This window comes from Tachypleus tridentatus, chromosome 1 (assembly GCF_004210375.1).
Source record: "Tachypleus tridentatus isolate NWPU-2018 chromosome 1, ASM421037v1, whole genome shotgun sequence".
NCBI lineage: Eukaryota > Metazoa > Arthropoda > Merostomata > Xiphosura > Limulidae > Tachypleus > Tachypleus tridentatus.
In genome coordinates, this window is record NC_134825.1 from 47363133 (window position 1) to 47391093 (window position 27961).

At 35.3% G+C, this 27961-nt stretch overlaps 1 protein-coding gene across 3 annotated transcripts; it reads right to left on the bottom strand.

The window, feature by feature from the left end:
- Positions 1-630: 630 nt before the first annotated feature.
- Positions 631-27509, bottom strand: LOC143247656 (forkhead box protein O3-like). 3 transcript variants are annotated; one of them, XM_076496049.1, is made up of 3 exons: positions 26333-26467; positions 11337-11419; positions 631-4409 (listed from the first exon to the last, which is right to left on the bottom strand). In XM_076496049.1, exons 2-3 carry the CDS (start codon positions 11349-11351, stop codon positions 2970-2972), a joined length of 1455 nt encoding a protein of 484 aa, XP_076352164.1. In that variant the 5' UTR covers positions 11352-11419; positions 26333-26467; the 3' UTR covers positions 631-2969. The 3 variants fall into 3 exon arrangements, with proteins under 3 accessions (XP_076352164.1, XP_076352153.1, XP_076352156.1); XM_076496038.1 differs by lacking the exon at positions 11337-11419 and having other exon boundaries at positions 26333-27509; XM_076496041.1 differs by lacking the exons at positions 11337-11419; positions 26333-26467 and adding an exon at positions 10799-11279.
- Between the last annotated feature and the right edge of the window lie 452 nt (positions 27510-27961).

A 27961-nucleotide genomic window follows, 5' to 3' on the forward strand; every position in this document is an offset into this window, starting at 1 on the left:
TAAAATTTTATAAATCTGAATGTATGCATCAACCGAAATTACCTGTTAGTGTCTAAGCTATAAGCGGCTAACTTAAGTATGAGGTGCAAATGGCTGAAGGTTAATTTAATCTCATAATGTGGAACTTAAGAAGTGTTCACTATTTCAACAAAACTAACAAAATCATATGCATCCTACCCAAAATGTTTTGAGATAAGCAACAGCAAACTTAAGGTTTTGTTTCCAAGCCGTACCCTAGATTATAAGAAGTGAACTAAAATAATTTAGCAAAGAAAGCCAGAAGCTTCCATTGTTCACGACTAATACAGTAACTTTATAAGTTTATATGTTTCATTCTCTTTAGATAAATGTTCATAAACATATCGTCAATACGATGTGACTTGAGGCTTACGTCTATGTCAGCATATTGCATATAAATGAAACTTTCTTATATATGCGTCTGGTTTCGTAGTCCGTGGTGTGGATTAACAATATATATGGGCGAACTATACAGCTTCTGATGTGTTGTAACATGTTTGGTTCTACCATCAATCAGTTACAATCTGGAATTAGAAGTTTGGTTTACAAAAAGTTAAGCACGTAAACAGTTACGAAATGTTTAGTAAAATTAATCAAACACAACACAAAATATAGGCTAACAAAGTCACGGCGTACTACAGTATTTATTATACGTATTATACAATATTTTCTTGAAACAAATAGATCCATTAAATCATAATTGGAAGGCAAAAACAAACAAAATAACAATGAGTTTATATAACCATTTCTGGAGATTTAGAATTAAAACAAAAACGAACGGACAGATTAAATAATTCATGCCAGAGCTTCTTATAACTGTTTTACCGTTGTTCAATAAATGCACAAATTTGCATATCAAACAAGCTTTCTAAGTATCATCCTTTATTTCTTCATAACTTATAAAACTAAACCCTTGATTTTCTCTTCAGAAATCTGGACATAAAAATTTGTTCACTTCCTGTACAGATTGGGTTGGAAATTACCAAAAAAAAAAACCAATATAAAACAAATATAAATCTAAACCTTGGTAAACGTTTTAAAAATGTACATCTAATTTAGCAATAGAGAAAAGCATACACATTAAAACACACTAAGGAAAGGTAAGAGATTTTCGTAAAAAGTTATACATATATATAACACAGTGTAAAACGAAAACCAGAAAATCTCATAGAACATTACCTTACACGATTTAATCTTAATTCATAACATAGATAAAACAACGAGAAGGTAATAAAAATGAAAACTTGTTTGATTTTACATAATATATAACAACACAAATATACTATACACAGTAAAATAATTCTATCAAGGGACAAAGACTGTCAGTATTCATTTTATTAATTCGTCAGTAGTTTCTCTTATATCTAGGCGCTAATATTCTGTCTAATTTACAAAACCTACATAAGTGACTGTGTAAATTGTTTCATAATGAGTGATTTTATATATGTATACACAAATAAGCAGTTGGCACTTCATGCGTTTCACTCATTTATTTAAAATATAACAGTTCGTAATATTTGTTTTAGAATTTTCAGAAGCAAAATTAAAATTATTATATTTTTCTTATCTAAAGTAAGTAACAAAGACATCGTTTCCAAAATATGTGGATTGCCTCAGAAAATAAAATTATAAGGTTTAAATTTCTTCATCCAATTACCGAGCCTCATTAAAATAATTAATTTCTAGAAATCTCCTAGACACGGACGGATATACCATCAAACAGGAAGAGACCACTAACGCATCTTAGATCGTGAATAACTTTAACGACTGCAGAAATTCGTGGTAATCTGCTTCCATTATATTAAAAGCTTTTAACGTGGTTTTTAAAGTCAAACGTATGTGTAAAAACGTAGTAGCTATAAAACGATAGACGGTGATTCTCTTAAAACAATGAAACAAAAAGAGACTTATTAAGGTTATTTATTTTCAAGTGACAAAACCATCATTAGTCTACTTGACTTTCACTTGATTCAACATCGTAGAAAATCAAGTCACTCAATATGAATGACTTGTTTACTTAGAATACTTGTGAAACTAATTTAGCATTGAATAGCTTAGGTAATTACACAAACAGAATGGAAAACGAAAGTACCAACTCATTTGTGTTTTAATTTATTCGTGAACTTTACACATGAAAACAGCATCTTCGACAAAATTGAGGACTGGAGATTAGGTCGTCTTAATCCTCGAACTACGAACTTGTCTATATACGGTTCACTACAGTTTATGTCGACATGTTGCATCATACTCTTTCATTTATATTTCTGCTTGTTACAACACTCAATATAAGAAATTGAGCAACAGTGTTGCAAGTTATTGAATTTTTAGGACGAACACATAGCAAACTCTAGAAAGAAATAGTGGAATTAGCTATATATATTTTTATTAAGAGAACAGTAGTAAAAAAACCATGGATGCACATGCGATTTGTTGTAGAAACTTTTATAAAATGTTTCAAAACCCACCACTAATTTTTTGCCTTTCAGAAATAGTATGTATTTAGAACACTGAACTCTGAAAGTGTTAGAACAGCAGACCGCCCCGAAATTCGACTTGGAACCATTATTATGATAGTCTAACCGTCTTTCCCAGACATTTTATAACTCTTTAATTATGTTATTGCACACACCATAGTAATTAACAACTTTGAAGAAAGTATCACCTTTTAACATAAACAGTTTCATTTCCTTAAAGTGTAATCTCCGAGGTTAACTCTCCTCTACTTTTAAACTCCTAATATCGCTAATACTTTCTTCAACATACAAACGTTACAAACTAGGCATCACAAGTGAGCCTAACTTCTGTGTTGGAAAATCTTAGAATATTGGAAGAAAAAATCACTAAAATTATAAGAGTTCAAACTTAACGTGCATTAGAATATAAAGCATAAATGGCTTTAATAATCGATCACAGATTTTACAGATAATATTGTCCGTTTCGAAGCATGAATATCAAACCAAAGAATACAAACGCAACAGTCCTTGTGGGGCAGTTGCTTTAAACGCCTCCGGTGTTAGACTTTGTTTCAGTGTACCCATAATCGGTTTACAGTTGTTAATACCAGGGGAGCATGACGCCGTTGCGTCGGAACTGGTTGTGTCTGTACTGGCTGCTTCGAAGTTAAAGTCAAGATTACCATCTACGTTCAGTTCATGGCGGATGACCTGATCAACATCACACTCAAGATCACCCTCTAGAGTGTCCATATTTAGATCCAAGTCATTTGGCAATGCAGTATGACAAGGTTGTGGCATAAAGCGGTCAAATTCTTGATCATCAGAGGTGCCATTTAAGAAGTACTCTACGGGTAGATTATCTGAGGTCAATGCTGCCATGTTGTCTTGAGTAAAAAAATTAGATTGTTGGAGCTGCTGTTGGCTAGAGTGGCCAGCAGACAAAGCCTGTATAATTGATAGCTCTTTACGAGATTGCTGTTGGTCTATGTGACCAGGAGGCAGAACTTGCAATGGAGAAGTTTCTGCTGGGAGCTGCTGTTGGTTGCAGAAATCGGGAGACAGAGCTTCCAACACAGATATATCCGTTGAGTTCTGCTGTTGATTGGAGGAGTCTGGTAACAAATGCTCTGCTCTAGGCAGTTTTATTTGGAGTCTGGTATGGCAAGGAAAGACAACTTGACCTTGAAATATGGAGATTTCTGTTAACTGTGGGCTATGCTTTGGGCTTTGGTCATGAGACTGTTGCCTGATCAATGTTTGTTCGTCAATGGCAGAAGAGTTACAAGACTTATAGCCGCCATTCACTTTCTTATTGTACTGGTAGCTGTCTAGGGTGTAGTTTGTGATACTACTTTGAGGACTAATATCTGGAGATGTGTATTCAGGAGGGCTTTTTTTCAAGTAGCCCAATTCTTCCTCCTTAAGTTTCACTGTTTTAGCTAAAGAGTCTCCAAGTTGGTCAGCACCATATGTATCCAGAATATGAGACGACTGAATGAAAACTCTATTATCAGAAACCCAAGGAATGGGAGAAAAGCATGGGACTTCATTATCATGCATGTCTGTTTCAACGGCAGGGATAGGTGATAGTCGGCCACACGAGCTAGCATTAGATGAGGTTCGAGGACGGAAGTCTGGGCTCAGCTGGAAGCCAGTATCTGTTGGAGACTCGGGAAAAGTATCCAGTCCTTCAGGAAGTTTGGAGGGTGGACTGGCAGAGCTGGTGTTCAATCCACTCCGCAGTGCTTCCACTTTCCTTCTAACACGACCTCGTTTCTTCTCGTATTTTTGTGTTTCCATACTGGTGGCTCTTCGCCGTGTGGACTTCCCTGGCTTGGCATCTGGATTGATCATCCACCATGAACTTTTCCCAGTACCCTCGTTCTGCACCCTCATGAAACGACTGTGCAAAGATAAGTTGTGTCGAATGGAGTTCTGTAAATAATAATAAAAAATGACTTGAAATATATAACACACGTGTTACTCCACTAATTTATGATAATAAATATTTTTTTGCCTATGAATGGCTTTTGATATCTTAAAAAAAAACAACTGGTCAAGCGTTTGCTTATTATTTTCGTAAATGTTCTTCATTAACACGTATTGTTGAAGTAAGAAATTATCTCAGCGCAGAGCTAAGAAAAAGGTTATCTGTGTTCTGTCCATCAAAAGGAATCGAACCCTGGATTTTAGCGTTGTAAATCCTTAAACTTGCTTTGCTCTTGGTTCATCCGAGATCATAAGAATCACAATATAAAAGTTCCACAGTAGTTCAATAAATAAGTAAATAAATCTTAGTAAATTATTTTGAGAGCAGTTAATTGTATGTTATAGTAAATACAAAAAACAGATAAACAGATCTTATCATCTCTGTTAACACACGTATAATCTTTAAAAAATTAAACTACGCAGCACGTTGTGTGGTAAAGGAAAATATTCGGTATAACACTGTTGAATCAACTTCGTTCATATCAGATTTTGAGGTCGGGAATATCTATATATTATTTAATAATAAGTGTGAGGAAATTATTCATGCTTTAAAACGTGAGCTTTAAGGAGGTCCATTAAGATTTTCCACCAAATACCTTTGTCTCATCCTTTCACTTAAAATCGGAATTCATCAACCCAAACTGTCAGGTGTTTGAAACCTTCAGAAGTTTCTTCATATACTTAAGAGTATAACACTCATTTAATCCACCTGCTTATTGCGTTCTACACGTTACGTTGAGAGACTATACGTATCTTAATCATTAACTTAATCTTTTCAGGATTTATAATTACGTATCATCATCATATTGGATCAGTGGCCGTTGACAACTCAGAGAAGACACACGTATTGAATTCTACTGATTACTAAGCTAGTCCATACACAAAGTTGTATGTGAGCAATATTTTTCGCGTTGGCTGCACCCGTACAATATTTGGTGAGTTGTAACTGCAAAGTTGTTGCAACATAAAAAGATTTTCATGTTTTTCTTACAACATACACGGATGTATGCGAATACGATAATCAGTGCTTAAACAAAAGGGCTATTCAGAGTTCTTACTGATAATGTATCTGTAGTGAGTGAAGATGACTGAGCATTACAGCAATGCAAGACTAAAACACTTAATTGGAAACAATTGTGGGTGAATGCTTAATTTTATATTAAAATATTAAAAATATGTTTACATTAGACTCCAGGCATAGTACTTCATTTAAAATATACATTAATAGACAAACGTATAAAATATAAAATGTAAATTTATAGTCTTTTGATTCAGAAAGTATAACTGCATTAATTACACGTAAATATGAATATTCAACTCCTCGCATAAAAAGATTCAAGGCATTATAACGTTCTACCCCCCCCCCATCAGTATCTTACGCTAATCTGACCATTGAGCAGTATAGAATGTTTAAATACGCTCTTTCTATTTCAAACGGACATTTAACAGAGCTGGAAAGAGACATATTTTTACTTTGAAGACCCATCTCTGTCAGTTAACACCAAAATATAAATACTGGAACAGAGGTACACTCAAACTGAACTTTTGAGTATCAACTCATGGATTATTGGAGTTTCAAAGTTTGAGTGGTATTAAACCAAAACACACATATACCTAATTTCTTGTTTAAATAGCTTTAGAATTTCTGCGCACAGCTAAACAAAACCTATCTGCGTATGGTTCGTCCATCATTTTGAAATGCAAGCCAAGAAGGACAAAAGCTAGTTAAAAGCAACTGCTGTCAACTCTTGTACTATTTTTGTATATGGCTTGACTATCATTCCCATAGCACACTCTTGACCACAAAGTGCTGAGGGCGTTTTTTGTTATTGTTGTTGATTTCGATTTGAAAATAGTATGCAAACCTCGAACTCTCTGATTCATAGTAAAGGGAACACTAAAGACTAGGCCACGCCCAATCCTCTTATACAAAACTCAAAAGTTACATTACGTATGATATTAACTCGTAGCCAAGATCACAACAATCTTGTTATGTTTAGTTTATATCTTAGGATCCTCGAGGAAAAATTGATTTTATTAAAAACTATTTTATTAGAGAAGTTATATTAAAATGTTACACCACATTATCAAAGTTAAAATAGGGCTAATACTGTCCTATCGCAATGGCACAATAATATGTCTGTGAGCTTATATCATTAAAAACTGTTGCATACCCGTGGTGGGCAGATATAGCTCACGGCGCAGATTTGTGCTTAACTTCAAACAAAGGAAATACACTTTGTGTTTACAAGGACCAGTTTTTCCCACTGAATACTAATATTCAAATTCGTTTACATCATGTAATTAACTGTAACACAAATCGTATTAGAATAAGCACACTGTTTCCACTATTAGTGCGGTTATTTTCATGTACAAATTATATATATGTAACCCACCAAATGTAAACCAATGAATGTTCTATCGAAACATATAGTGTGTTCCCCCAACATAAAAACACTTTATTATGCTTATAAATATTTGTCTGTCAATTTAATATTACTAATGATTGTAACTATGTCATTTCCTACGACGAGCAATAATCAGAATAATACAATAAAAGTACTGGTTGGATTTACGAATAATTTGAATGTGACATAAAAAAAAAAAGCAATAACAACAGGTACCAATGTTATAAACTTGTAGTTAACATTAATGGTCTAAGTGATTGAAGTAGTTTGAGAAACATTACTGTTGAGTTTTAAGTACCTTGTTTAAATCAAGTATGTTATTAACGATAATGAAAGCACTTTCAATGCGGTAACTACAGTAGACGGTTTGAGTGGTTATAGAAACAACAATTCTAACAATGTTAAACTCCTTGAACATCACAATCAACACTACTATTACTGATAAAATCTTAATTACAAGATTATGAATTAAATGTTTGCAGCAAGTGTGAGCATTTAAAAAAATGTAACTACTGGGTTACAAACTAAATATAAATACAAGAAACGTGAAGCTTTATTTTAGAAACGTAACTACAAGATACGATATAAATATTTACAGCAACTGTAAAGAATTACTTAGAAAAGTTTACAGAATTACGAGCTAAATGTTTACAGCAAGAGTGAAATCTTTTTTAGAGGATTTGTATTTAAAAAATCTATTTCTAGATAAGATGTTATGTATTTGTTAAAATCATTTTTGTACCGATCACTCCACAGTTGAAAATGTAATAATTTAGTGGAATAAGAAATACGGTAAAAACTATATCATATAACATAATAATATTTTTGTCCATTTTGAAACTTTTGTGGAAAATTACACACAGGACCATCTCGTCGTGTCCATCTCTATTCTTGAACTGTGATACAAGATGCAAGATAACTAGTTAACAGCACCCAACGCCTCTCTTGAGCTACTTGTATGAATGAATAGTGAACTTTCAACGTCAATTTGATAGAGTGCCTACGGCCAAAAAGATTTAGATAGCGTTTTGTGGCAATGAGTTGTAAACCATAAGCCATTGGATTCACAGTCAAAACACACTACCCACTAGGCTACAGGCCACGCCCAGTTCAGGAATAGTGAAACAACTAAAAGTTACAAGAGTGAAAATTTAGCAAATGCTGAAAAGTTAAAATATTGATAAACGAATATTGACTTTGTAAAATGAATTTCAGAGAAGTGATCAAGATTTACACCATAAGTATAAGTGTTTAGTTCTTATAGCGTTTTCTTTTCTTTCTTCACCACCAATGATATTGTATGTGATGGCTCCTGTTAAGGACTAATCTTCTACAGCGTAATTTTACTACAGGATATTTTTCCGCAATACGCTAAGGTCAATGTTGACTTCTTTATATGTCTTCCAAAGTCCATCAACCTTGGGTCAACGATGACTTCTGACTGCCCACTTTAATAGCCCTAAGTCACAGATGTCATGGGAGGTGTCTATGAATGGTTTAGTACGAAATTCGGTTTGCATCTGGAGAGAAATTAGCATGTTCACTTGGATGTGTAGCTGGATGCTTTGCCTTGATAGAACTGTATTCCATTAGCATTCAATCCCTACAAAGATGGAACTTCCTCTCAGTATAGTGGTTTCGGCACGTTAGGCTCATATTATGCAAAGCTCACCTTGACACTTTTCTTATCTTTCTGTTGCAGTTATGACATGCAACCACCATGAATTCCTGGAAAAATAATTCGCAAAATGTTCTCTACCATTTTTGGAAACCAAGGCTTTTCTAAACACATAAAAAGACTTTTTTTTCGTGCATTGTTATCCATTGTCCAGTACGACTCTATACGTTTGAATTAACCACATTCTCAGTATCATTCGTACAGGTTTTTGTTCTGCTTCTTGCTTGGAAGAAAATCGTGAGAACGAATCTTGTGTTGTTTCTGTAGACTTAAATGCCTCCCAAGTGGCACAGCAGTGTGTCTGCGAACTTACAATGCTCGAAATTGGGTTTAGATACCAGTGGTGGGCAGAACACAGATAATCCAATGTACAGCTTTGTACTTAATTAAAAACAAACAACTAGCTTTAAATTTGTTTACGTAATCTCTTTTACAGTTAAAGGATTAAATCCTATAACAGGCTGCTGTTTCCCTTAATTACTTCAGATGGTAAGGAGGCTAAATGTCTCGTAATATCTGGTGTATGACGTGTAGCCGATTGAGTAGATGGTTTTCTTGTTTCTTATTGGAATCAACTCTTTCCCTCTTTCTTATTGAAACAGTTCAATAACACAGATATTATTTTCTTTGAAACTTCGTGTTTTAAATCTTTTTTACACCATGACATAAGAGAATCACACATCAGAAAGTAACGTCATAGAATCCTTTCAGAGGAGGTCAATTTTATGTGCTATCTGCACTTGAAAATCACCACACTTCAACTGTATGGCAAAAAAAAAGTTAAGAGCTGTTTAATCACTGGAATGACCAGAAACAAGGTAATTGTTTATGCAAATTGTTGCCACAAATCACGAAAATCCTGTTGCATAATAGCATCTTTTATTTTTTACAATAGAACCTCAGTGTCTATTATGCAGTGTTTTATATTGTTACTAATATAATATAAAATTCTCAGACTAACTGGTATTCAAAAACAAAGATGTATTAAATTTTTAAAATATATTTTAGAGCTAACTTTAGCTAACACCAATTGATAAATTAGCATCACTAAAGTTTTTCATATAATCTTGTTAACCCTTTGATAGTAAGCTTGAGTATATTATGCCACATTAAATCATACATTTTATTATTTACTAAGAAAGGTACATTTTGGTCTGCCCCCCAGTGGTGCAGCGGTATGTCTATGAACTCACAGCGCTCACCGGTTTCAATACCAGTGATGAGCAGAGCACAGATAGCCCACTGTGTAGCTTTGTGCTTAATTCAGAAACAAACAGAACAATAATTGTGCTCTAGCACTGTATTAATTACGTATTGCACAGATTATCAGGCGATGTTTTTATTAACGATTAGGTTGTAAAGTTCATATTCGCCTTATAATCGTGACCCACCACAAGTCCCTTCCCCTTACTCTAGCTTGTTGCATTCCTGAATGCCCAAATAGTATCCTTCTACGTAAGTACGTCAGATTTTCGCTCAAGGTCATCGCTAATTCTTGCAACTAATTTACCTGCACGCTGTCCAGTTGTAGTATTGATTATGCGGACCTAAAAAAGGAGTTACAACAATCAATTTGTTTTTATTTTTCATGGTTTCTAAAATTGGGGGTAACCTTATATTTGAGATTGCCCTATAATCGGGCCAATAATGTAATCACAAATTCATCACCAGTGTAAAATTCCTCCACACATTGCAGCTATATTGCTTAAAACAATCAAGAGAAGATAAAATCATACTTACCGTGCACGTCTGTTTGATGTATAACAAAAGCAAAATTTTACAATAACCAGAACATGAATTCCTGCATCACGAAACTTTAAACAAAAGCGTTATTTTATCTAGTTCATTAAATGAAATGCTCTATTGTTCCTATTATTAAATTATTTTTTATATATACATTTCTTTACGACTGCCGACCAGTTGGATTAACAGAGAAATTGATCTAATCCATCACTGAAACCTTTATTTTAACTGTAAAATCACACAACTGCTGTTTTCCATTTTTCCACCAAATAAAAAAATTACAAATTTAAATTTCAATCGCAATCCACTTTAAAGGGTTTTAAAACAAGATTAAACCTAAAACTTATTGGATAAGCTTGGAAACATGAGAGTTTATATATATATATCAAGTTATCCCTTAAGTATTGTCCGATCTCAGGTTCAGAAAAAGAGAGATGATTTCAAACGTTGTAATGTTATTTAATTAATAATAATAATATGTTGCATTGTTATTAATTACTTCCTACCAACGATTCAAAAGCTTTTGAATGCCACTCTATAAAATTCTTGGGGTTTGGAGGAAAAGAATGTAGAGAGGGTAGCTTTGACATCTTCATGTGTTCCAAGTTCTTTTACATCGAGGCAGTTCTGCAAACTTTGGAATAGATGACAATCAGATTGAGCTAGGTCTGGAGAATAAGAATAAGAAGTGCAGAGAAGTGCAAATGTCCACTCTTGCTCTAAGGTTGACTTCTGTCAAATCATGGGGGACCCATTTTGCAAGTTTTAACACCTTTCCAAGCTGTTGCAGATGACGGTAATCTGTTGAGTGGGTTGAATTAAAGTTCTGTGCTAGTTCTTCAACTATCACAACACAATCTTCATCAAATGGAACCAGCAGCAACTCATCATTAAACTCAACAGGGCGACCTGAACGTGACGCATCACTTAAACTGTTGTCACCTGATCTGAACCTCTGAAACCACCTTCGACGTTTTCTTTCATTAAGAGACTCTACGCCATAAACACTTTGAAAGTTTTGTGTAGTTTCTGCTGCACTATTACCTTTTTTAAACTCATAATGCATTATATGGCCAATGTGCTCCTCAGACACATCCATCTTCATGAGGGTTTATTTGATTAATGATCTGAAAAAGTGGAGTTAGATTATTTTCTTTTATTTGTCTGAACATTTTTATACACGTCCTACTACATATTTTAGTCATTAAAGCCTTCTACAAAGACAGAAATGATGATGCACTTTCCATATTAAATTTTCGGACATCACTTATGGGATGACCTGATATTATATTTCTAATTTTAAGTGTTAATAATTATATTATTTATAAAACCTGATAAAACGTTTCGTCCAGCTGTACCCGTGTGTCATAAAGGTAACAACAAACCGCGTGAAGAACTTGATATAATCTGTTTGTTATAAAGCACGGGAAACGAACTCAGAACTTCAGCGTAATTAGCTCTGAAGCTTAGTGCTGTATCACTGAGTGGCGGAAATTTATAACTTAATATAAAGATTATATACATACATAGACAAACACGCACGTATTTATAAATTGATATAACAATTACTGTTAGAAAAATACTAAGCCAGGTATATAAAGCAATTATTAAAGCAACAGTTAATACTGTTGGACGTTGATTAAGGTACGAACAGCGAGGACTGATTTGATCGCTGCATTACTGAGATATGAATAAGAAATTTACTGTATCGGCTAAGCATTTCCCTTTATAAAATATGAAGTAAATCAACGAGATATTTCCTGAAATGTGGTGTATTGTTCTACGTATTGAGGTCAATTCCCAGATTAATAAACAAGGAAATATACTGCATGCTAAGAACCTTTTTCCAAAGCGCATTAACTAACGGACTCGCAAAAGATTCACTAACGATCTCTAAATGGCCACTGATATCGAGCAAACTGCTAGTGGCTGTATGTATGTTCTTACAGTTTGTTTGCCGAATTTCGTACAATGCTACTGGACGGCTAACTGCTCTAGCCGTCACTATTTTTCAGATGATAGATTAGAGAAAAAGGCAGACAGTTAACACCACTCACCTTCACCCCTTGAACTACTTTTTACCAACAAAATGTGAGACTGGCACAGGGATGAAAGGGGAAGTCTATTTATTCACGGGATTCAAACCTGTGACTCGCACACTGTGAGTCAAACGCCCTCACCATCAGGTCGCATATACCTTTTTCTTTTTCATAACTACAATGAAAGTTGTAATTCGAAAAATACGAAACTACGGCTCCATTCTTTCGATTATGTACTAATTTATCTTCAACAATCAGGCTCAAAGTAAAGAAATATGTTAAGGAATGAGATTTAGGGAAATAAAAAAATGCATAAGATATAAAGTGGGAATGAAATATCGTGGACTGTTGTGAAAACTATCACTGGAAATAGGCCATTGACATGAAGCCTCACATGTGTAAAAAATAAAAGTGAAACATAATTTATAAATCATTGTGCGCGACCAGTTATAAAAAGGTGGTTATTCCTACTGAAAAAAGTAAATAGAAATAAAAGCCTTATTAACGGCAACCTTAAGGGTGAAATGTGTAAAAATATCCCCTGAAGGTATTTCAGCACTCATAATAACGAAACCTATCGCAAGCACGTATTAAAAGTATTACATTTTAAGCAAAAAGTAACGACATGGGCTACCTGTACTGTGTCCATCACGGTAACGAAACAAAGATTTATAAGCTCTCAGACGTACTTCTAAGCCACTGATGGGCATTGTATTTCATAAAAAACATTATGGGACTAAAGTGTAGCAATTGTTAAATATAAATACTCTAATGATATATCTTTTATTATATTTCATCCCAATATTTAATATTTAAATCATAAGCTTTGTTTGATTTTTGCGCAAAGCTACACGAGAGCTATCTGCGCTAGCCGTCCCCAATTTAGCATATAAGACTAGAGGGAAGGCAGCTAGTCATCATCACCCACCGAAAACTCTTGTGCTACTCTTTTACCAACGAATAGTGGGATTGGCCGTCACATTATAACGCCCCCACGGCTGAAAGGGCGAGCATGTTTGGTGCGACGGGGATGCGAACCCGCGACCCTCAGATTACAGTCGCACGCCTTAACATGCTTGGCCATGCCGGGCCTTTGCCTTTGCTATCCGAGATTATTACTACTTTCCCGTATACAAATAATCTTGATTTCATGTTACTTAAGCCTCTCATGCTACTGATGTAAGTATAGAGACTGAAATACCATAGCCAAGGGGTGAGTCTGGACGTAACCCTGCGATTTGTCATTAAAGAAAATTTGTTTGTTTTTTGAATTTCGCGCAAAGCTACACGACGGCTATCTGCGCTAGTTGTTCCTAATTTAGCGGTGTAAGACTAGAGGAAAGGCAACTAGTCATCACCACCCACCACAGACTCTTGGGAAACTCCTTTACCAACAAATAGTGGAATTGAACGTCACATGATAACGCCCCGCAGCTGAAAAGGCGAGTATATTTGGTGTGACGGGGATGCGAACCCACGACCCTCAGATTCGGAGTCGAGAGGCCAAACCTTCTGGCCATGCCGGGCCTAATTAAAAAAAAGAATATCTACAACATGTTTCTGATAGAAGGTGACTGATAACACAATGTAACACATATTACACTGTGTAACACAAATTTTGTTCCTGGATAGTATGTGTTATTTCTTAATTGCTTATGTTGTAAAAGTACAGAAAATGGCCATTATTTCCTTCAAACTTTGCTTTTGTGACCTGGATAATGAAATTTAGAAATTAACCTATTTTTTATGTAAAAACGAGCAAATTTGCACATTTTCATTTACATAAGGCCTGAATAAACAACACACGAATCAAGATTTACATGTATTTATACTAAAGTTATACAAAATGTTTAGAAGTGAGTAGTTTTTCGAGATTTGCGACTGTAATGTAAATCACTTTCAAGTATGAGCTCCCAAATACTGACTCCCATCATCTTTTCGTTATTCGTTCCCAGGTCACAAAAGCAAAGTTTGAAGAGAAAATTAGGTGTTTTCTATTTACTTTAGGCATAAGCAATTGGGAAATAACACTTTCTGCCCAGGAATAAGAAAAAAGTAAAATTTTGTTACACAGTGTTATTATACCGTTTATGAATTGTGGCATATTATCTGCTTCTTAAAAGAATAGACCAAGAGTTGGCGGCGATTACTAGCTGCCTTCCTTCTGGTCTAAATTTAACTTGTACTATAGGTAGACTACGTTTATATAAATTGTTTGTTTTTTGTTTTTGAATTTCGCACAAAGCTACTCGAGGGCTATCTGTGCTAGCCGTCCCTAATTTAGCAGTGTAAGACTAGAGGGAAGGCAGCTAGTCATCACCACCCACCGCCAACTCTTGGGCTACTCTTTTACCAACGAATAGTGGGATTGACCGTCACATTATAACGCCCCCACGGCTGAAAGGGCGAGCATGTTTGACGTGACCGGGATGCGAACCCGCGACCTTCAGATTACGAGTCGCACGCCTTAACACGCTTGGGCATGCCGGGCCACGTTTATATAAATACAACTGACGAGTTAACTCTCACTACAGGTAATCTATGTTTATATAAATACAACTGATCATTTAACTCTCAATAGTTATAATCTTTGTTTATATAACTAAGGACGGCTGGTGATTTAACTCTTATTATATATAGGTTGTCTGTGTTTAAATAATTACGTCTGATGAGTTAACTCTTACTATAGGTAACTTGTATTTAAATAAAAAACAGTTCATGACACAACTCTTGCTATAGAGCTGCCCGACATAGCCAAGTGGTTAGGGTGTTTAACTCATAATCTGAGGGTCACGGCTTCGAATCCCCGTCACATCAAACATGCACGCCCTTCCAGCCATGGGGGCGTTATAACTGTTCGACCAATCCCACTATCTGCCTTCCCTCTAGACTTACACTGCTAGAGCAGATAGCCCTCGTGTAGCTTTGCGCGAAATTCCATAACAAACTAACTAAAAATATACAAGGAAACATTTTTCCCTTCTCCTTCTTTTTTTTTTTCATAATCCTGAGTGCAAATATGGCATATTTCATTGCTTAAACTCATGAAATAACATTGTAAGTGCTGTCAATTGGCAGAAAAAAAAAAAAGAGAATGTCTTGAATTATTGGCACTACAACCGGGTTTAGGGTGTGATAATCTGATTTCATTAGAAACCAAGCCGTCCTTAATGTGACCAGACTCCTCTTACGAAACAGGATTTCAAAAAGTAATCTGAGCTGTTGTCATGTAACATTGGACAGTAACCTTGGAGAACATAAACTGCTGTTAATTAAGATGGCTGGAATTATTATCAGTGATTTTTTTACGTCAAGGTTTAAGATGATTTAGAATTATATCAAGTGGTGATACCCCAGAACTTATGTTAGCCTCAAGTGTTATCAAGTCATATCATGGCAAGAGCGAAAGTAGCCTACACCATAGCGTAGGAAAACAACCTAAACTATTCTAACATGAAGATACTACGAAATACAAAAAACGTTATTTAGGTTGCTGCTACTTATCAGTACGCCAAAGTTTAAAACAATTACCTTCACTGTTGTTGAACGACGACACACCACGGTTTAATGTAACCTGAAATAATGCGATGCCAGGATTTAAGGTGTGCTGGGTTACTGACTGTCAAGTATGTCATGTTACCTAGTGAGCGTTTGAAAAGGTGGTCCCAAATTTTGCAAAGGTTTGCAATAATATTTAGATCCTTTTCTAAGCAATTTTAAGAATGAATCTTGAATTATATTAGAATACACAATGACAAAGTTTACAAAGGTAAAAAAAAACGAACAAAAACAGACTCATGATAATAATTCACAGTTGTATTAATAATTGAGTAACATTCTTAGTCACGCTAATGTAACAATAAACAAGCTCTCCAAAGTACTAAGTGTAAAATTTCTAAATTGCTTCCATAAAAAATAAAACATTCCAAATAGCATTTCCAAAACACTTCCACGACAAAACGCTGCAACATTTCTACAATACTTCCCAATAAGACACTGCAGGCAACATCTCCAAAGCAACTCCCAAACAAGGCAATGCACGCAACATCTCCATAATATCTCCCAAACAAGGCAATGCAAGCAACATCTCCATGACACTTCCTACACAAGGCAATGTAAGTGTTGTCTTCAAAATCCTTCCCAGAAAAGGAAATGCAGCCACATTTTGTAAGTACTTCGCTCACAAAATGTTTCCAGCATCTTAACATAATCTGTACTTGTAACCATACAGTGATATCTACAAATACTGAAATAGTGCCTCATCTTCGACCAATAAATCACAGTTATCTTATAATACGGACAATTTTGATAAAGCAAATAATGAGGAATAAAACGCAAAATTCACTGCTGTCGAAAGTATTTTAATCGTAAGAAATGTTGTAGAGTATACTGTGGAGTTGCATATTACTTCTTATCTCAACAAAAGTTTGTCTTCTGAAAATCAACGTGATGAATTAGTATGTTAAAGATTATTATAAGAATGATGATGATAGAAACAGGTAATATCAATAACAATTACAAAGATGAACCTAAAATGGCTTCACAACCGTATTAAAAGAGATTTACAACCTGTAATAAACAGTTGATAATATGATATTACAAAATCCGAGTACTCGAGTGGCTCAGCGGCAAGTCTGAGGTTTATCACACTAAACATTGGGTATCGACAGAAACAGCACATATATCCAGTTGAGTAACATTGGGCTTATCAACACACAAACAAACCTTACAAAATGTGTTAGTCATGAAACAATCCACAATGTATACGTAACATTTACAACCGGTTATACAGTCTCAGATCATTAACAAACATTACTGTTTGGCAAAGTATGTCCTGTTTTGGAAAAAGAGACAATATCTTTGTTTGGACAAACGTTACTCTTTATCAGATAGTATATGCGCTGTGGAAACTAAGGTATTATTGTGATAACAACAACATGCCTGAAGCTAGTTTATAGGTCGATATTTGAACATTATTGTAGATTCCTTTAAGTATCAACACCTATGTGCAACATCGGTCAAAAGTCTGAGTCACGATAAAGTTCCACGAAAAGTTCCGAATGTTAGAGGAAGAAATGTATTGGTGGTTTATTTGTCACATATATATGTAATATTGCAGTATCAGACAGTTATTTTGAGGCATAAGAAACTGAACAATCACTATTTAGTAGTTCATTCACAAACTTTATGTGCATAACTATTTTGATGAAAGGTGCTAGTTTTTGTCGTTCTCCTTGTTTTTAACTCTCAGTTGATATTTCCTTCCATCTCTGTTTCAAAACTCTTTCCTCCCCACCAATAGCACAGCAGTACGCATGCGGACTTACAACGCCAAAAACAAGGTTTCGATACCCATGTTGGGCAGAGCACAAATAGCCAGCCCATTGTGTAGCTTTGTTCTTAACTACAGACAGTTTCAAAATCTCCAAAAAGTTCAGTAGTTTGGTCGATTTTTCTTTTATCAACAAGTATCTAAGCTTTTCAATTGTAGCTTTTCGTAGAACATTTCATAATATTTGTATCGCTGGCTTCTTGATATTATTTTTTAAAATACCTCTTTATTTAGTAGGACAATATTTAATGAGCTGAAACTCGAAGCAAACGCAGTTCACTGGGCACTGACTACATGACAAACCAATGTAGTATTCAAGGGCACACACACGGAAAAGTCATTGCCATTTTAACCACGAGTTTCAAAATTTCCTGGCAGATAAGGACTTGGCAAGACTGATGACATATGCCAGTGTCAATAAGGTAGTGGAAATGATCGACAAGTATAACAAAGAAAAGAAAATAACGGCGACTGAAGAGAAGTTGAGACGATGTGTAGTCTACATATATACGTATATATATATGTATGTGTATGTTCATACAGTTCTGACGTTAAACCTTAAACGAAATATTCAAAAGAATCAACTCACATAGAACCGCTGCTGATGAACCAAAGGACAGAACTCTCAATTGAACAACATAACTAACTAAACAATTTAGACAAATAATGAATCCACATAACAGTTCTACAAGATATACAAGGGTTGCATGAACTGCTCTATCTAGTTTTATCACCCAATATCATAAAACCTATAAAAAACGTCAAAGTCAACTACGTTTTCTCATGAGGATGTTGGGAATAATAATCTAAAAGGCTTAACAATCTCATACAGATGCAAAGCCAACTCAAACGAAAACAAATTAAATCTAGAAATACGAGCAACTATTTATAAGCTAAGATATAACACCACAATACTGAAACACTACTGCTTCATATTATCATCACATTCTAACAACAACACCTGTTCCTTAAGGGTTAAAAATTTCCAAACCGTTGAAAACGCATCTCCATTTTCCATTGTTTCGCTTAAAATTTTACTCTCTTTGCAATAACTTAATATGAAGGGAGATGGCTGGACATCCGTTAAGGTATTGTAATGTGGGTTCATATTTATGACATAATGTGTGTGTATGTGTATTTTGTTACAGCAAAGCCACATCGGGCTATCTGATGTGTTCACCGATAGGGAATTGAACCCCTGATTTTAGCGTTGTAAATCCGTAGACTAACCGCTGTCCCAGAGGAGGACATTATGACAACACTAGATTTATAAGATATTAATTTTGACTTTCTAATTCTAGAATGATTAGGTTTGAATTTTCATTGTCTGTTAAAGAAATCGATGGTTAGCAGGAAGGAAACTGTATAATCAATTCCAAGATGGATGAAGAGTTCAAAATTTGCAAATAATACTATTCCGAGACATTTACTACATTTTTTGGGCGCATTCATTTTTCACATTTCACCTTTCCTCGCCCAACTTTTTGATCGTGTTATACATATTTACACTGCTGCTTAAAACTATGGTTTGGTTTGTTTTGAATTTCGTGCAAACCTAAACGAGGGCTATCTGCGCTAGCCGCCTGTAATTTATCAGTGTAAGACTAGAGAGAGGGTAACTAGCCATCACCGCCCACCGACAACTCTTGAGCTACTCTTTTAACAACGAATAGTGAGATTACCCATCGCTTGTATCGCCCCCTCGGCTGAAATGAAATGAGACGTGGATTCGAACCCACGATCCTCAGATTACGAGTCGAGCGCCTTAACCACCTGGCCAATTAAAGCTATGAACTATTATACTTCATAACATGTAAATATTTAATGAATTGGAGTTTTCTAGAACTTCTGGATACGTTCTGGCTCCCACATAGCACACATTAATATTTTTTTTACATGCATGTTGATAATGCTTCATTTGTGCTTGTATTTTAATGTTGATATTTAATGAATTCAACTTTCGTGCCTTCTATATTTATACATATATAACGCATATATTACACACACACAAATATGCATACAGATGTTAGACACACATATTTATATACTTGTGTAACGAACACTAAGAGTCTACGTGATTCGTCAGATGCTGTACGTTTAAAATCTGTAACGCTAGGTTAAAGGAGAGCATTATATTAAAACATTTTTACCTTACTTGCCACATTTAGTGCGTGTTCGACAAACTTCAAGTAAATTATCAATATTTTACCTCACAACGTTCATAATTCAACAGTCATAACAACTATATACTCGTCTGTTGCTGCTGACTGTACTCGTTCTGATTAATAGTACCATACGATCCCACTTGTGAACATAATCCATGCAAAACCTATGAGATTATATCTGGACGGAGGATTACTCGTTCTGTCTATATTTCCATTATTGTTCAAAATAATGGTCGAACAGAAAAAAAAAAAACAGATGAAAGAAATAGAAACAAATACACATACCAAAAAACGAATAAAATCCATTTTTACATCCATTATGTAAAATCACATCACTTCTACCTTATCACAGGGCTCGTCATGGCCAGGTGGTTAGCTTTATCTAAGACCCGGCGTTGCCATGTGGTTAAGGCACGCGACTCGTAATCAGAGGGTTGCGGATTTGAGTCCCCGTCACACCAAACATGCTCGCTCTTTCAGCCGTGGGGGCCTTATAATGTAACGGTCAATTCCACTATTCGTTGGTAAAAAGAGTAGCCCAAGAGTTGGCGGTGGGTGTGACTGGTTGCCTTCCCTTTAATCTTACACTGCTAAATTAGGGATGGTTAGCACAGATAGTCCTCGTGTAGGTTTGCGCAAAATTCAAAAACAAACAAACACTTAAAACCTCCCTAAAATCAGGTTTTACGTACTAAGCTTGTAGCAGTATTTCATTACGATTCTATAATTATACTGTGTATTCATTTACAACCACTTAGTCCTCGTACAAAAATAAAAAATACGTTTTCATTTTGTTAATATATTTGTTTGTTTAGCGTTTCACGCAAAGCTACAAGAGAGAAGGCAGCTATTTATCACTATCCACCGCCAACTCTTGAGCTATACTTTTACCAATGAATAATATAGCGCACCAGTGGTACATTGGTATGTTTACGGAATTACAACGGGTTTCGATACCGAAAAATCGGGTTTCGATACCGGTGGTGGGGAGGGCACATATAGCCTTTTATGTAGCTTTGTGCTTAATTCAAAACAACAACAAATAGTGGAATTGATCGTCAAGTTATAACGCTGTCACAGCTAAAAGGATGAGAACAGTTTAGTGTGATGGGAATTCGAATCCGCAACCCTCAGATTAATAGTCAAACGCCCTAACCACCTGGCCATGCCTGTCCTATTAATATACGTAATGGAAAAATAGTTTCTCTCAGTATCTACGGTTTGGTAATAATGGTTTTAGAAATGCAGTGGTCGTCTAATAAAAGAAAAGGTGATTAGAAAAACCACGAAACAGTTGTATCCGAATTTGAAACACTGACTTAGCTTTACCGTTAGTGAGGCATTGTTTTTACTAATCAAACAGTATGTCACATTACACATCATTCTAAACAAAAGTAAAAAAGAGGAATTTTACCTTTTTGAATACACGCTATAGTACATAAAATCTACTATGTTAAATATTTAGTTCAGGTCAAAGGTTTAACTAGTTTAATCATACATATAACACACAAATATCTCCTGATTATCAAAGTTTATATAAAATACAACTTCGTTTCAAAACATTGTATACAAATAATCCAATGAAGTATGCAGTCAGTTGAGTATTTAAATGTTTATTACGAATTTTTAAAATTTATTTTAACTTAAATGAAAAAAAATGTAATTTTAATGGTCATAACCCATGTCGAGTTTAACAAACAATATTTTCATGATAGCTACGGGCAAAGTCTGGTATTATATCACAGCCACTGGTAGAACTGAACGAATCATTTTCCACGAAAGCCATGGACAAAGTCCGAGGTCACCGTCATCTGTGATTTTATGGAACGCTGTTAGATATTTCAATACGATGGCAATAGTGTAAATCAAGTTCCTTAGGCTAAAACGTATTTTAATTAAGATCAGATATTAACAAAAAGTGGAAAGAGAATTATTTGAATATTGTTACTTTTTTGATGAAAATAATTTTGGTACTTCAAGCAGAATTTTCAGTTAACAAAATTAACAAAAATTAATTACTTTATCAAAAAACAACAAGGAACGACGATTTGGTTGTCTTATGGAACCGTGAAACTTTGGACTATTTACAGTTATATTTTCAAAGAATTACAAAGGAGACAATCAGACGTAGTTTACTTTCAATAACCGATCCTTCTCATCAGTCTCTTTCACTTGTCTTTATACTTAAAACACAGTGTTACTGAATTTTGAATCTAATAGGTAATCCGAGGGTCGCGGGTTCGCGCCCGCGTCGCGCTAAACATGCTCGCCCTCCCAGCCGTGGGGGTGTATAATGTGACGGTCAATCCCACTATTCGTTGGTAAAGAGTAGCCCAAGAGTTGGCGGTGGGTGGTGATGACTAGCTGTCTTCCCTCTAGTCTTACACTGCTAAATTAGGGACGGCTAGCACAGATAGCCCTCGAGTAGCTTTGTGCGAAATTTCCAAACAAACAAAAAGAATCTAATAGTGACGTATGCGTGACACGCACACTATAAACTGTGCTTGTTTACCATTAGGAATCGTTTGATATTTAAACATACAGTCTTTAATAACGTGTCACAAGACCTTGCTTAGTTCTCTGGGGTCACAATTAACAGAGACGCTAAGCATCTTAGAATTTCAAAATATTATTCCTTGCTCATAACTCTAGTCTCCCAATGGCACAGCGGTATCTCTGCGGGTTTATAACGCTACAATCCGGGTTTTGATACATGTGGTGGGCAGAGCACAGATAGCCCATTGCGTTGTTCTGTGCTTAAATGCAAACAGACAACGTGAACTAATATCATGGAAAGTAAAAGGAGCCTATATCTGTAACTGTATTCTAAACACGGCTGATATAGTAAGTACAGAGAAACCTAAACACGGCTGGTATAGTAAGTACAGAGAAACCTAAGATGCGCTAAGAAAGTCGAAACTTTGTTCTGTACTTTAATCAAAGTTTTAATGCCCATGCCAACCGTCCTTAGAATACGTTATTATTTTAAGTGGATTTCTCGTCATCATGGTATACCTATAACTGCTTAGCACGGCAGAGTTATGTTACCTCGACTTTTTTTAAAAATCCATATTTAAAAGTATATGTTAAATATATAAGTGTTTAAAGTGCCACGACGCAGTAGTAAAGTTTTCAATAATTACTGCACTAATATATAGTTACTGAAGTGGATACGTATCTCAACTTTTTCTTGTATCAGAGACATCGGTTTTCTGTCAGGTACTGTTGCACTTACGAACATGACAAGTGTATAATACTGTGTTTCTATATATCTACTATACAAAACCGAATGATCTTGTCGTGATATATTCCGAAGCTCCTTTACTGCTTCACTTTCGCATGAGTTAGCTGTACCAAATTTCTTGTTATGCGGTCTGATTCGCGCCGTTTAATCAGAACTGTAGACATAGCTGCGTTTGCGCAGACATTTCTTTGTTTCGAATGTTTATTTACGTTAAAGATGCAAAAAATTTTTTGAGAAAAAAAAACTTCAACACGTTTTTTATTTATCTAAGTTTATTACACATTCTACTTGCGCAATTGTGAAAATTTTCCAAATACATCAAGTGAATCCAGCTATAATTCATAGCGACACCTAACGTTTCCGGTTTGATAACTTTTAAGATACAGTACATGCAGATGTTAGCCACACATCTGAAGAATCATAGAGTATAATGACTAGATTACTCGGGTTACTAAATACGAACAATTTCTTTTTTGCGTATCAGTATTATTTTGTTTGGTTTTGTTAATTTCGCGCAAGCTACACGAGTGCTATCTACGCTAGCCGTCCCTAATTCAGCAGTGTAAGACCAGAGGGAAAGCAGCTAGATATCACCACCCACTGCCAGCTCTTGGGCTACTCTTTTACCAACGAATAGTGAGATTGACCGTCACATTATGACGCCTCCAAAGCTGAAAGGGCGAGCGTGTTTGGTGTGAAGGTATCAGCAACTCGAATAATACAGTTCATGTTACCGAAACAAACATCTAATAACTTTCATATGTTTTACCACACTTCGTCGTATCGATATGATTTTGCATGAGCCAACACAGGGGGCGACATCTATAAACATATTTTTATCGTCAGTAAAGTAAAAAATTACATTTAAATCAACAGATTTAGTAAATTGGTTTGTTTTGAATTTCGCGTAAGGCTACACGAGGGCTATCTGCGCTAGCCGTCTCTATTGTAGCAGTGAAAGACCAGAGTTAGTCATCACCACCCCAAGAGTGGGATTGATAGTCACGTCATAATGCTCTCACGGCTCAATGGGCACCCATGCTCGTTTGGTATGATAAGGACTCAAAACCGTGACCCTCAGACTGTGAGTGAAGCGTTCTAATCACCTGGCCATGTCGGGCTGTTTCGTAAACTAAATCACTTATGTAATAAGCTGCCATCTAAATCAACTTTCAGTTTCTTCACTTTTTCATCTTTTGTGTGTGTGGGAGTGTCATTATAACTGATACCATTGTTTTGGTTTCTAAGTTATCATATAATAAAAAAACGACAAGAAAGAACAATAAGAAATGTAAACATTTAGTTATGATATTTACAGACATTCCTAGAACTTGTGACTTAGTCATTACATAGATATTGCTAAGAAAGGAAACATTGTAGAGTATTGTAGTGTTCTTATGACCTATTCGGCAAATATTTAACAAAACATTTCAATGAACAATCTGGGCTATTGCTACACAGACAGTGCTACAGCCCAGCCCAACTGATATGTGTGTAAATCATCAATTATCTTTCAAAATAAATACGCAAAGTCAGCATGGTGTTAGATGTACACGGCAGTGTGGCCCAGCATGATCAGGTGGTCAGAGCACTTGACTCGCAGCCTGAGAATCACGAGTTGAAATTCCGTCCCTGAACATGATCACCCTTTAATCCATAGTAGTCTTATGATGTTCTGGTCAATCTACAATTCGCTGATAAAGAGTAGCCCAAAAGTCAGCGATGGGTGATGATGGCCAGTTAGGTACTCTCCCTCTAGTCTGTCACTTGAACATTACTAACACAGATACATATTTTAACATTAAACTAAATGTATACAGTTTTTACTGACACAAATATATATTTTAACATTAAACTCCATATATACAGAGGCATGGCATGGCCAGGTGGGTTAAGGCGTGCGACTCGTAATCTGAGGGTCGCGGGTTCACATCCTTATCGCACTAAACATGCTCGTCTTTTCAGCCGTGGAGGCATTATAATGTGACCGTCAATCCCACTATTCGATGGTAAAAGAGTAGCCCAAGAGTTGGCGGTGGGTAGTAATGACTAGCTGCCTTCCCTCTAGTCTTATACTGCTAAATTAGTGACGGCTAGCGCAGATAGCCCTCAAATAGCTATGCGCGAAATTCAAAAACAAACCATATATACAGTTTTTACCGATGTATTTGTCCTTTCCGTTAACGTATTTGTAAATGTTAAAAATGAACTTTAATCACACCAAAAACCTTTCTTATAGTTCATAATACTCACTTGAATATGATAATTGTTTCAAAGGTATTCTACCCTGAAATCAGAATATATATATAAACAAATATTATTATTGTTATTACAGTGTATATACGTTTTATTGAAGTCCTAAACACTGGAAGGTAAACAACTAAGGGAGTAAAAGAAACTTCACAATGAGCCTTTCTTGATTTCATCTTCCCCCGGTAAATCTACGGATTTACAACGCTAAATTCAGGGGTTTTACTCCCCTCAGAGGACTCAGCAGATAGCCCAATGTGGCTTTGCTTTTGAAAAAACACAAAAACACGCAATTACACAACTTGTAAACGCATCTGTAAAATACAGCGAATGTAAACATTATATATTTACATAATTCCGACATTCATTTTGTAGAAATTACGAATTTTTTTTTTGCTCCAACTTAAATGTCACGATGTATCAGATACTAATGTTTGTAAATCTGGCAAATGTGGACTAAAGAACTGTCTAAAACAGTTGTTCATGTTCATAGAAGTTTTAATTCTTTGCAATTTTATACTACAGTTCGTAATATGGTCTTGATTATTCCTAATTAAACATATTTCATAAGTAGTTTTAAGCCAACCGTAATTACTAAATATGAGTAAATGTATATCTTGATCTAAACTTACTCAGTTAATAACACTATACAGTAGTCTTATGATACGACTTCACGTAATGGTTAACCATACATTAAATATACATTCAAACACATAATTTGCAATGTATACATATGCATCCTTATCGTAAATGTAAAACATGTCAGTGTTCAATAGTTACTCACAATCATTCTAAGCATTTTGATCGATGTTAGTAGTCTAATAACTAAAAACAACAGTCCATAAGAATGCATTTAGTTTTCTTTTTATTCTGAAAATTTAACACTCGAATAAACAAACATCAAGGCGTGATATAACATCTAGTACTTGTTAATGTGCATAGTCATTCAGTATTTATTTGGTTACTTCTAAAGTTCTAAGCCTGATAATATTTCCAAACTATGTACCAACCTTCCATCCAGCAGAGCTGTTACTGTCACCCTTATCACTGAAGTACGGCACATTTCGTACCATCCAGTCATATATTTGAGAGAGGGTCAATCGTTTATCCGGTGAATTCTGAATAGCTTGAGTAATGAGTTCCGCGTACGACATATTACCCCACGCATTGCGGCGTGTTGAACTCTTCTTGGGCATCTGACCTCCACTTGTGGCATCATAATGAGGTGAACCTTGTCCCTGTTCGCTGACCTTTGTCGTTCCTCCAGATTTTTCCTCTTCTTTTTCACTGAAGTTTTCAGGGCGAGGTAAGGGCCATGTATTTGAACGCGCTCGAAATTTCCCTTCTTCTTCAAAAATAAGTTCACTTTCTAGTGTGTCCATTGTAAACTTAATATAAAAAACTGTTCAAAATACTCTTTTTAACGTGCGTGAAATACATTTGAAACCGACAAATTAAACCTAAATAAAACGTTAATTATTGTACGTTTTTACATTAAATAATGTTTGATCTGTGCTTCCATTATCCTTGTACACATTAGGGAAAATGACAGAATACCCTTGATTTAACCTGTCAAATAAGTACATGGTGACTATTATATGATCAGGATGTATAAAACTCCACCAAGAGTTACATTTCATTGCGCAATGTCGTCATAGTCAAACTGATTACAAAATTTGGCCTTGAGAATTGAATCTAAACATAGCACACACATACATAAAAAGGCTTACGTTCGTTGTGGCGTGACTGTGTCAGATCACGAAGATAAAACTTTACCAGATCCAGTATCATAATTTATCATTATTACTCAAGCAATATGGTAACACATCCATTTGAAATCTTTAAATAATTTTACTCGTGTAGATTGATGCCAGCAGGGGGCAGAGGACCACTCAAACAGGGCAGCGTAGTCAATATCAACTTGCATGCCTCCTAGACTAGGTTAACACAAACGTTCAAAATATACGTTGTCGTGAAGAGATTTCCAGTAGTTTGGTGTTCCGGATTGGTAGATATTCGTGCCTTGTGATACAATAGATGAACGTGTGGTAAATTAGCTTAACGATAAATCTGTCCTCATACTGGATTCAAACTATTTAAAAAGTATAACTTCGAGAACATCGTGGCAAAATTCACAGCGCACGGCACCTTTAGTACAACATCACGCACTTTGTAGCGCCTACAACGTCATCGCTGTCCTTTACTCTTATTGGTGAATTTCATAGTACACGTGCTATGCCATGGTGAATCACTGCTCATTCACTTGGAATATTATGTACATTTTTTCCGAATCGCTTATTTACGATTGCTTAATATACTATTTATATTGTAGAAGAAAAACAGAAGAAAACGTGCGATAAAGCGATAGCGAACTGGCCAAGTAACCATAAAAATGGTTTAGTAATATAAAATTACAAGCTAAACGTGACAATAAACATACGATTTGTGATTTCCAACTAGTTATAACTAGTGCAGTAAGTGATTATTATTAATCGTACGTAATTCCCTACAGCAATCGTTAATCATGTAAAGTTAGTTGAGGTTTATTTTGCACTAATAAAAAAAATGTAATAAAAAAACTTGTTAACACATCGATAAGTAGTAATATCTAACAGTTAGTGCATAATATGCTAACGTAA

What these genes read in the sequence shown, in the direction of transcription:
- LOC143247656 (XM_076496038.1), bottom strand. Translation starts at nt 26,704, where the DNA reads ATGGACACACTAGAAAGTGAACTTATTTTTGAAGAAGAAGGGAAATTT. An exon ending in ACAGCTCTGCTGGATGGAAG is followed by an intron (nt 4,410 to 26,332) that starts GTTGGTACATAG and finishes TATTATTTACAG; the next exon opens with AACTCCATTCGACACAACTT.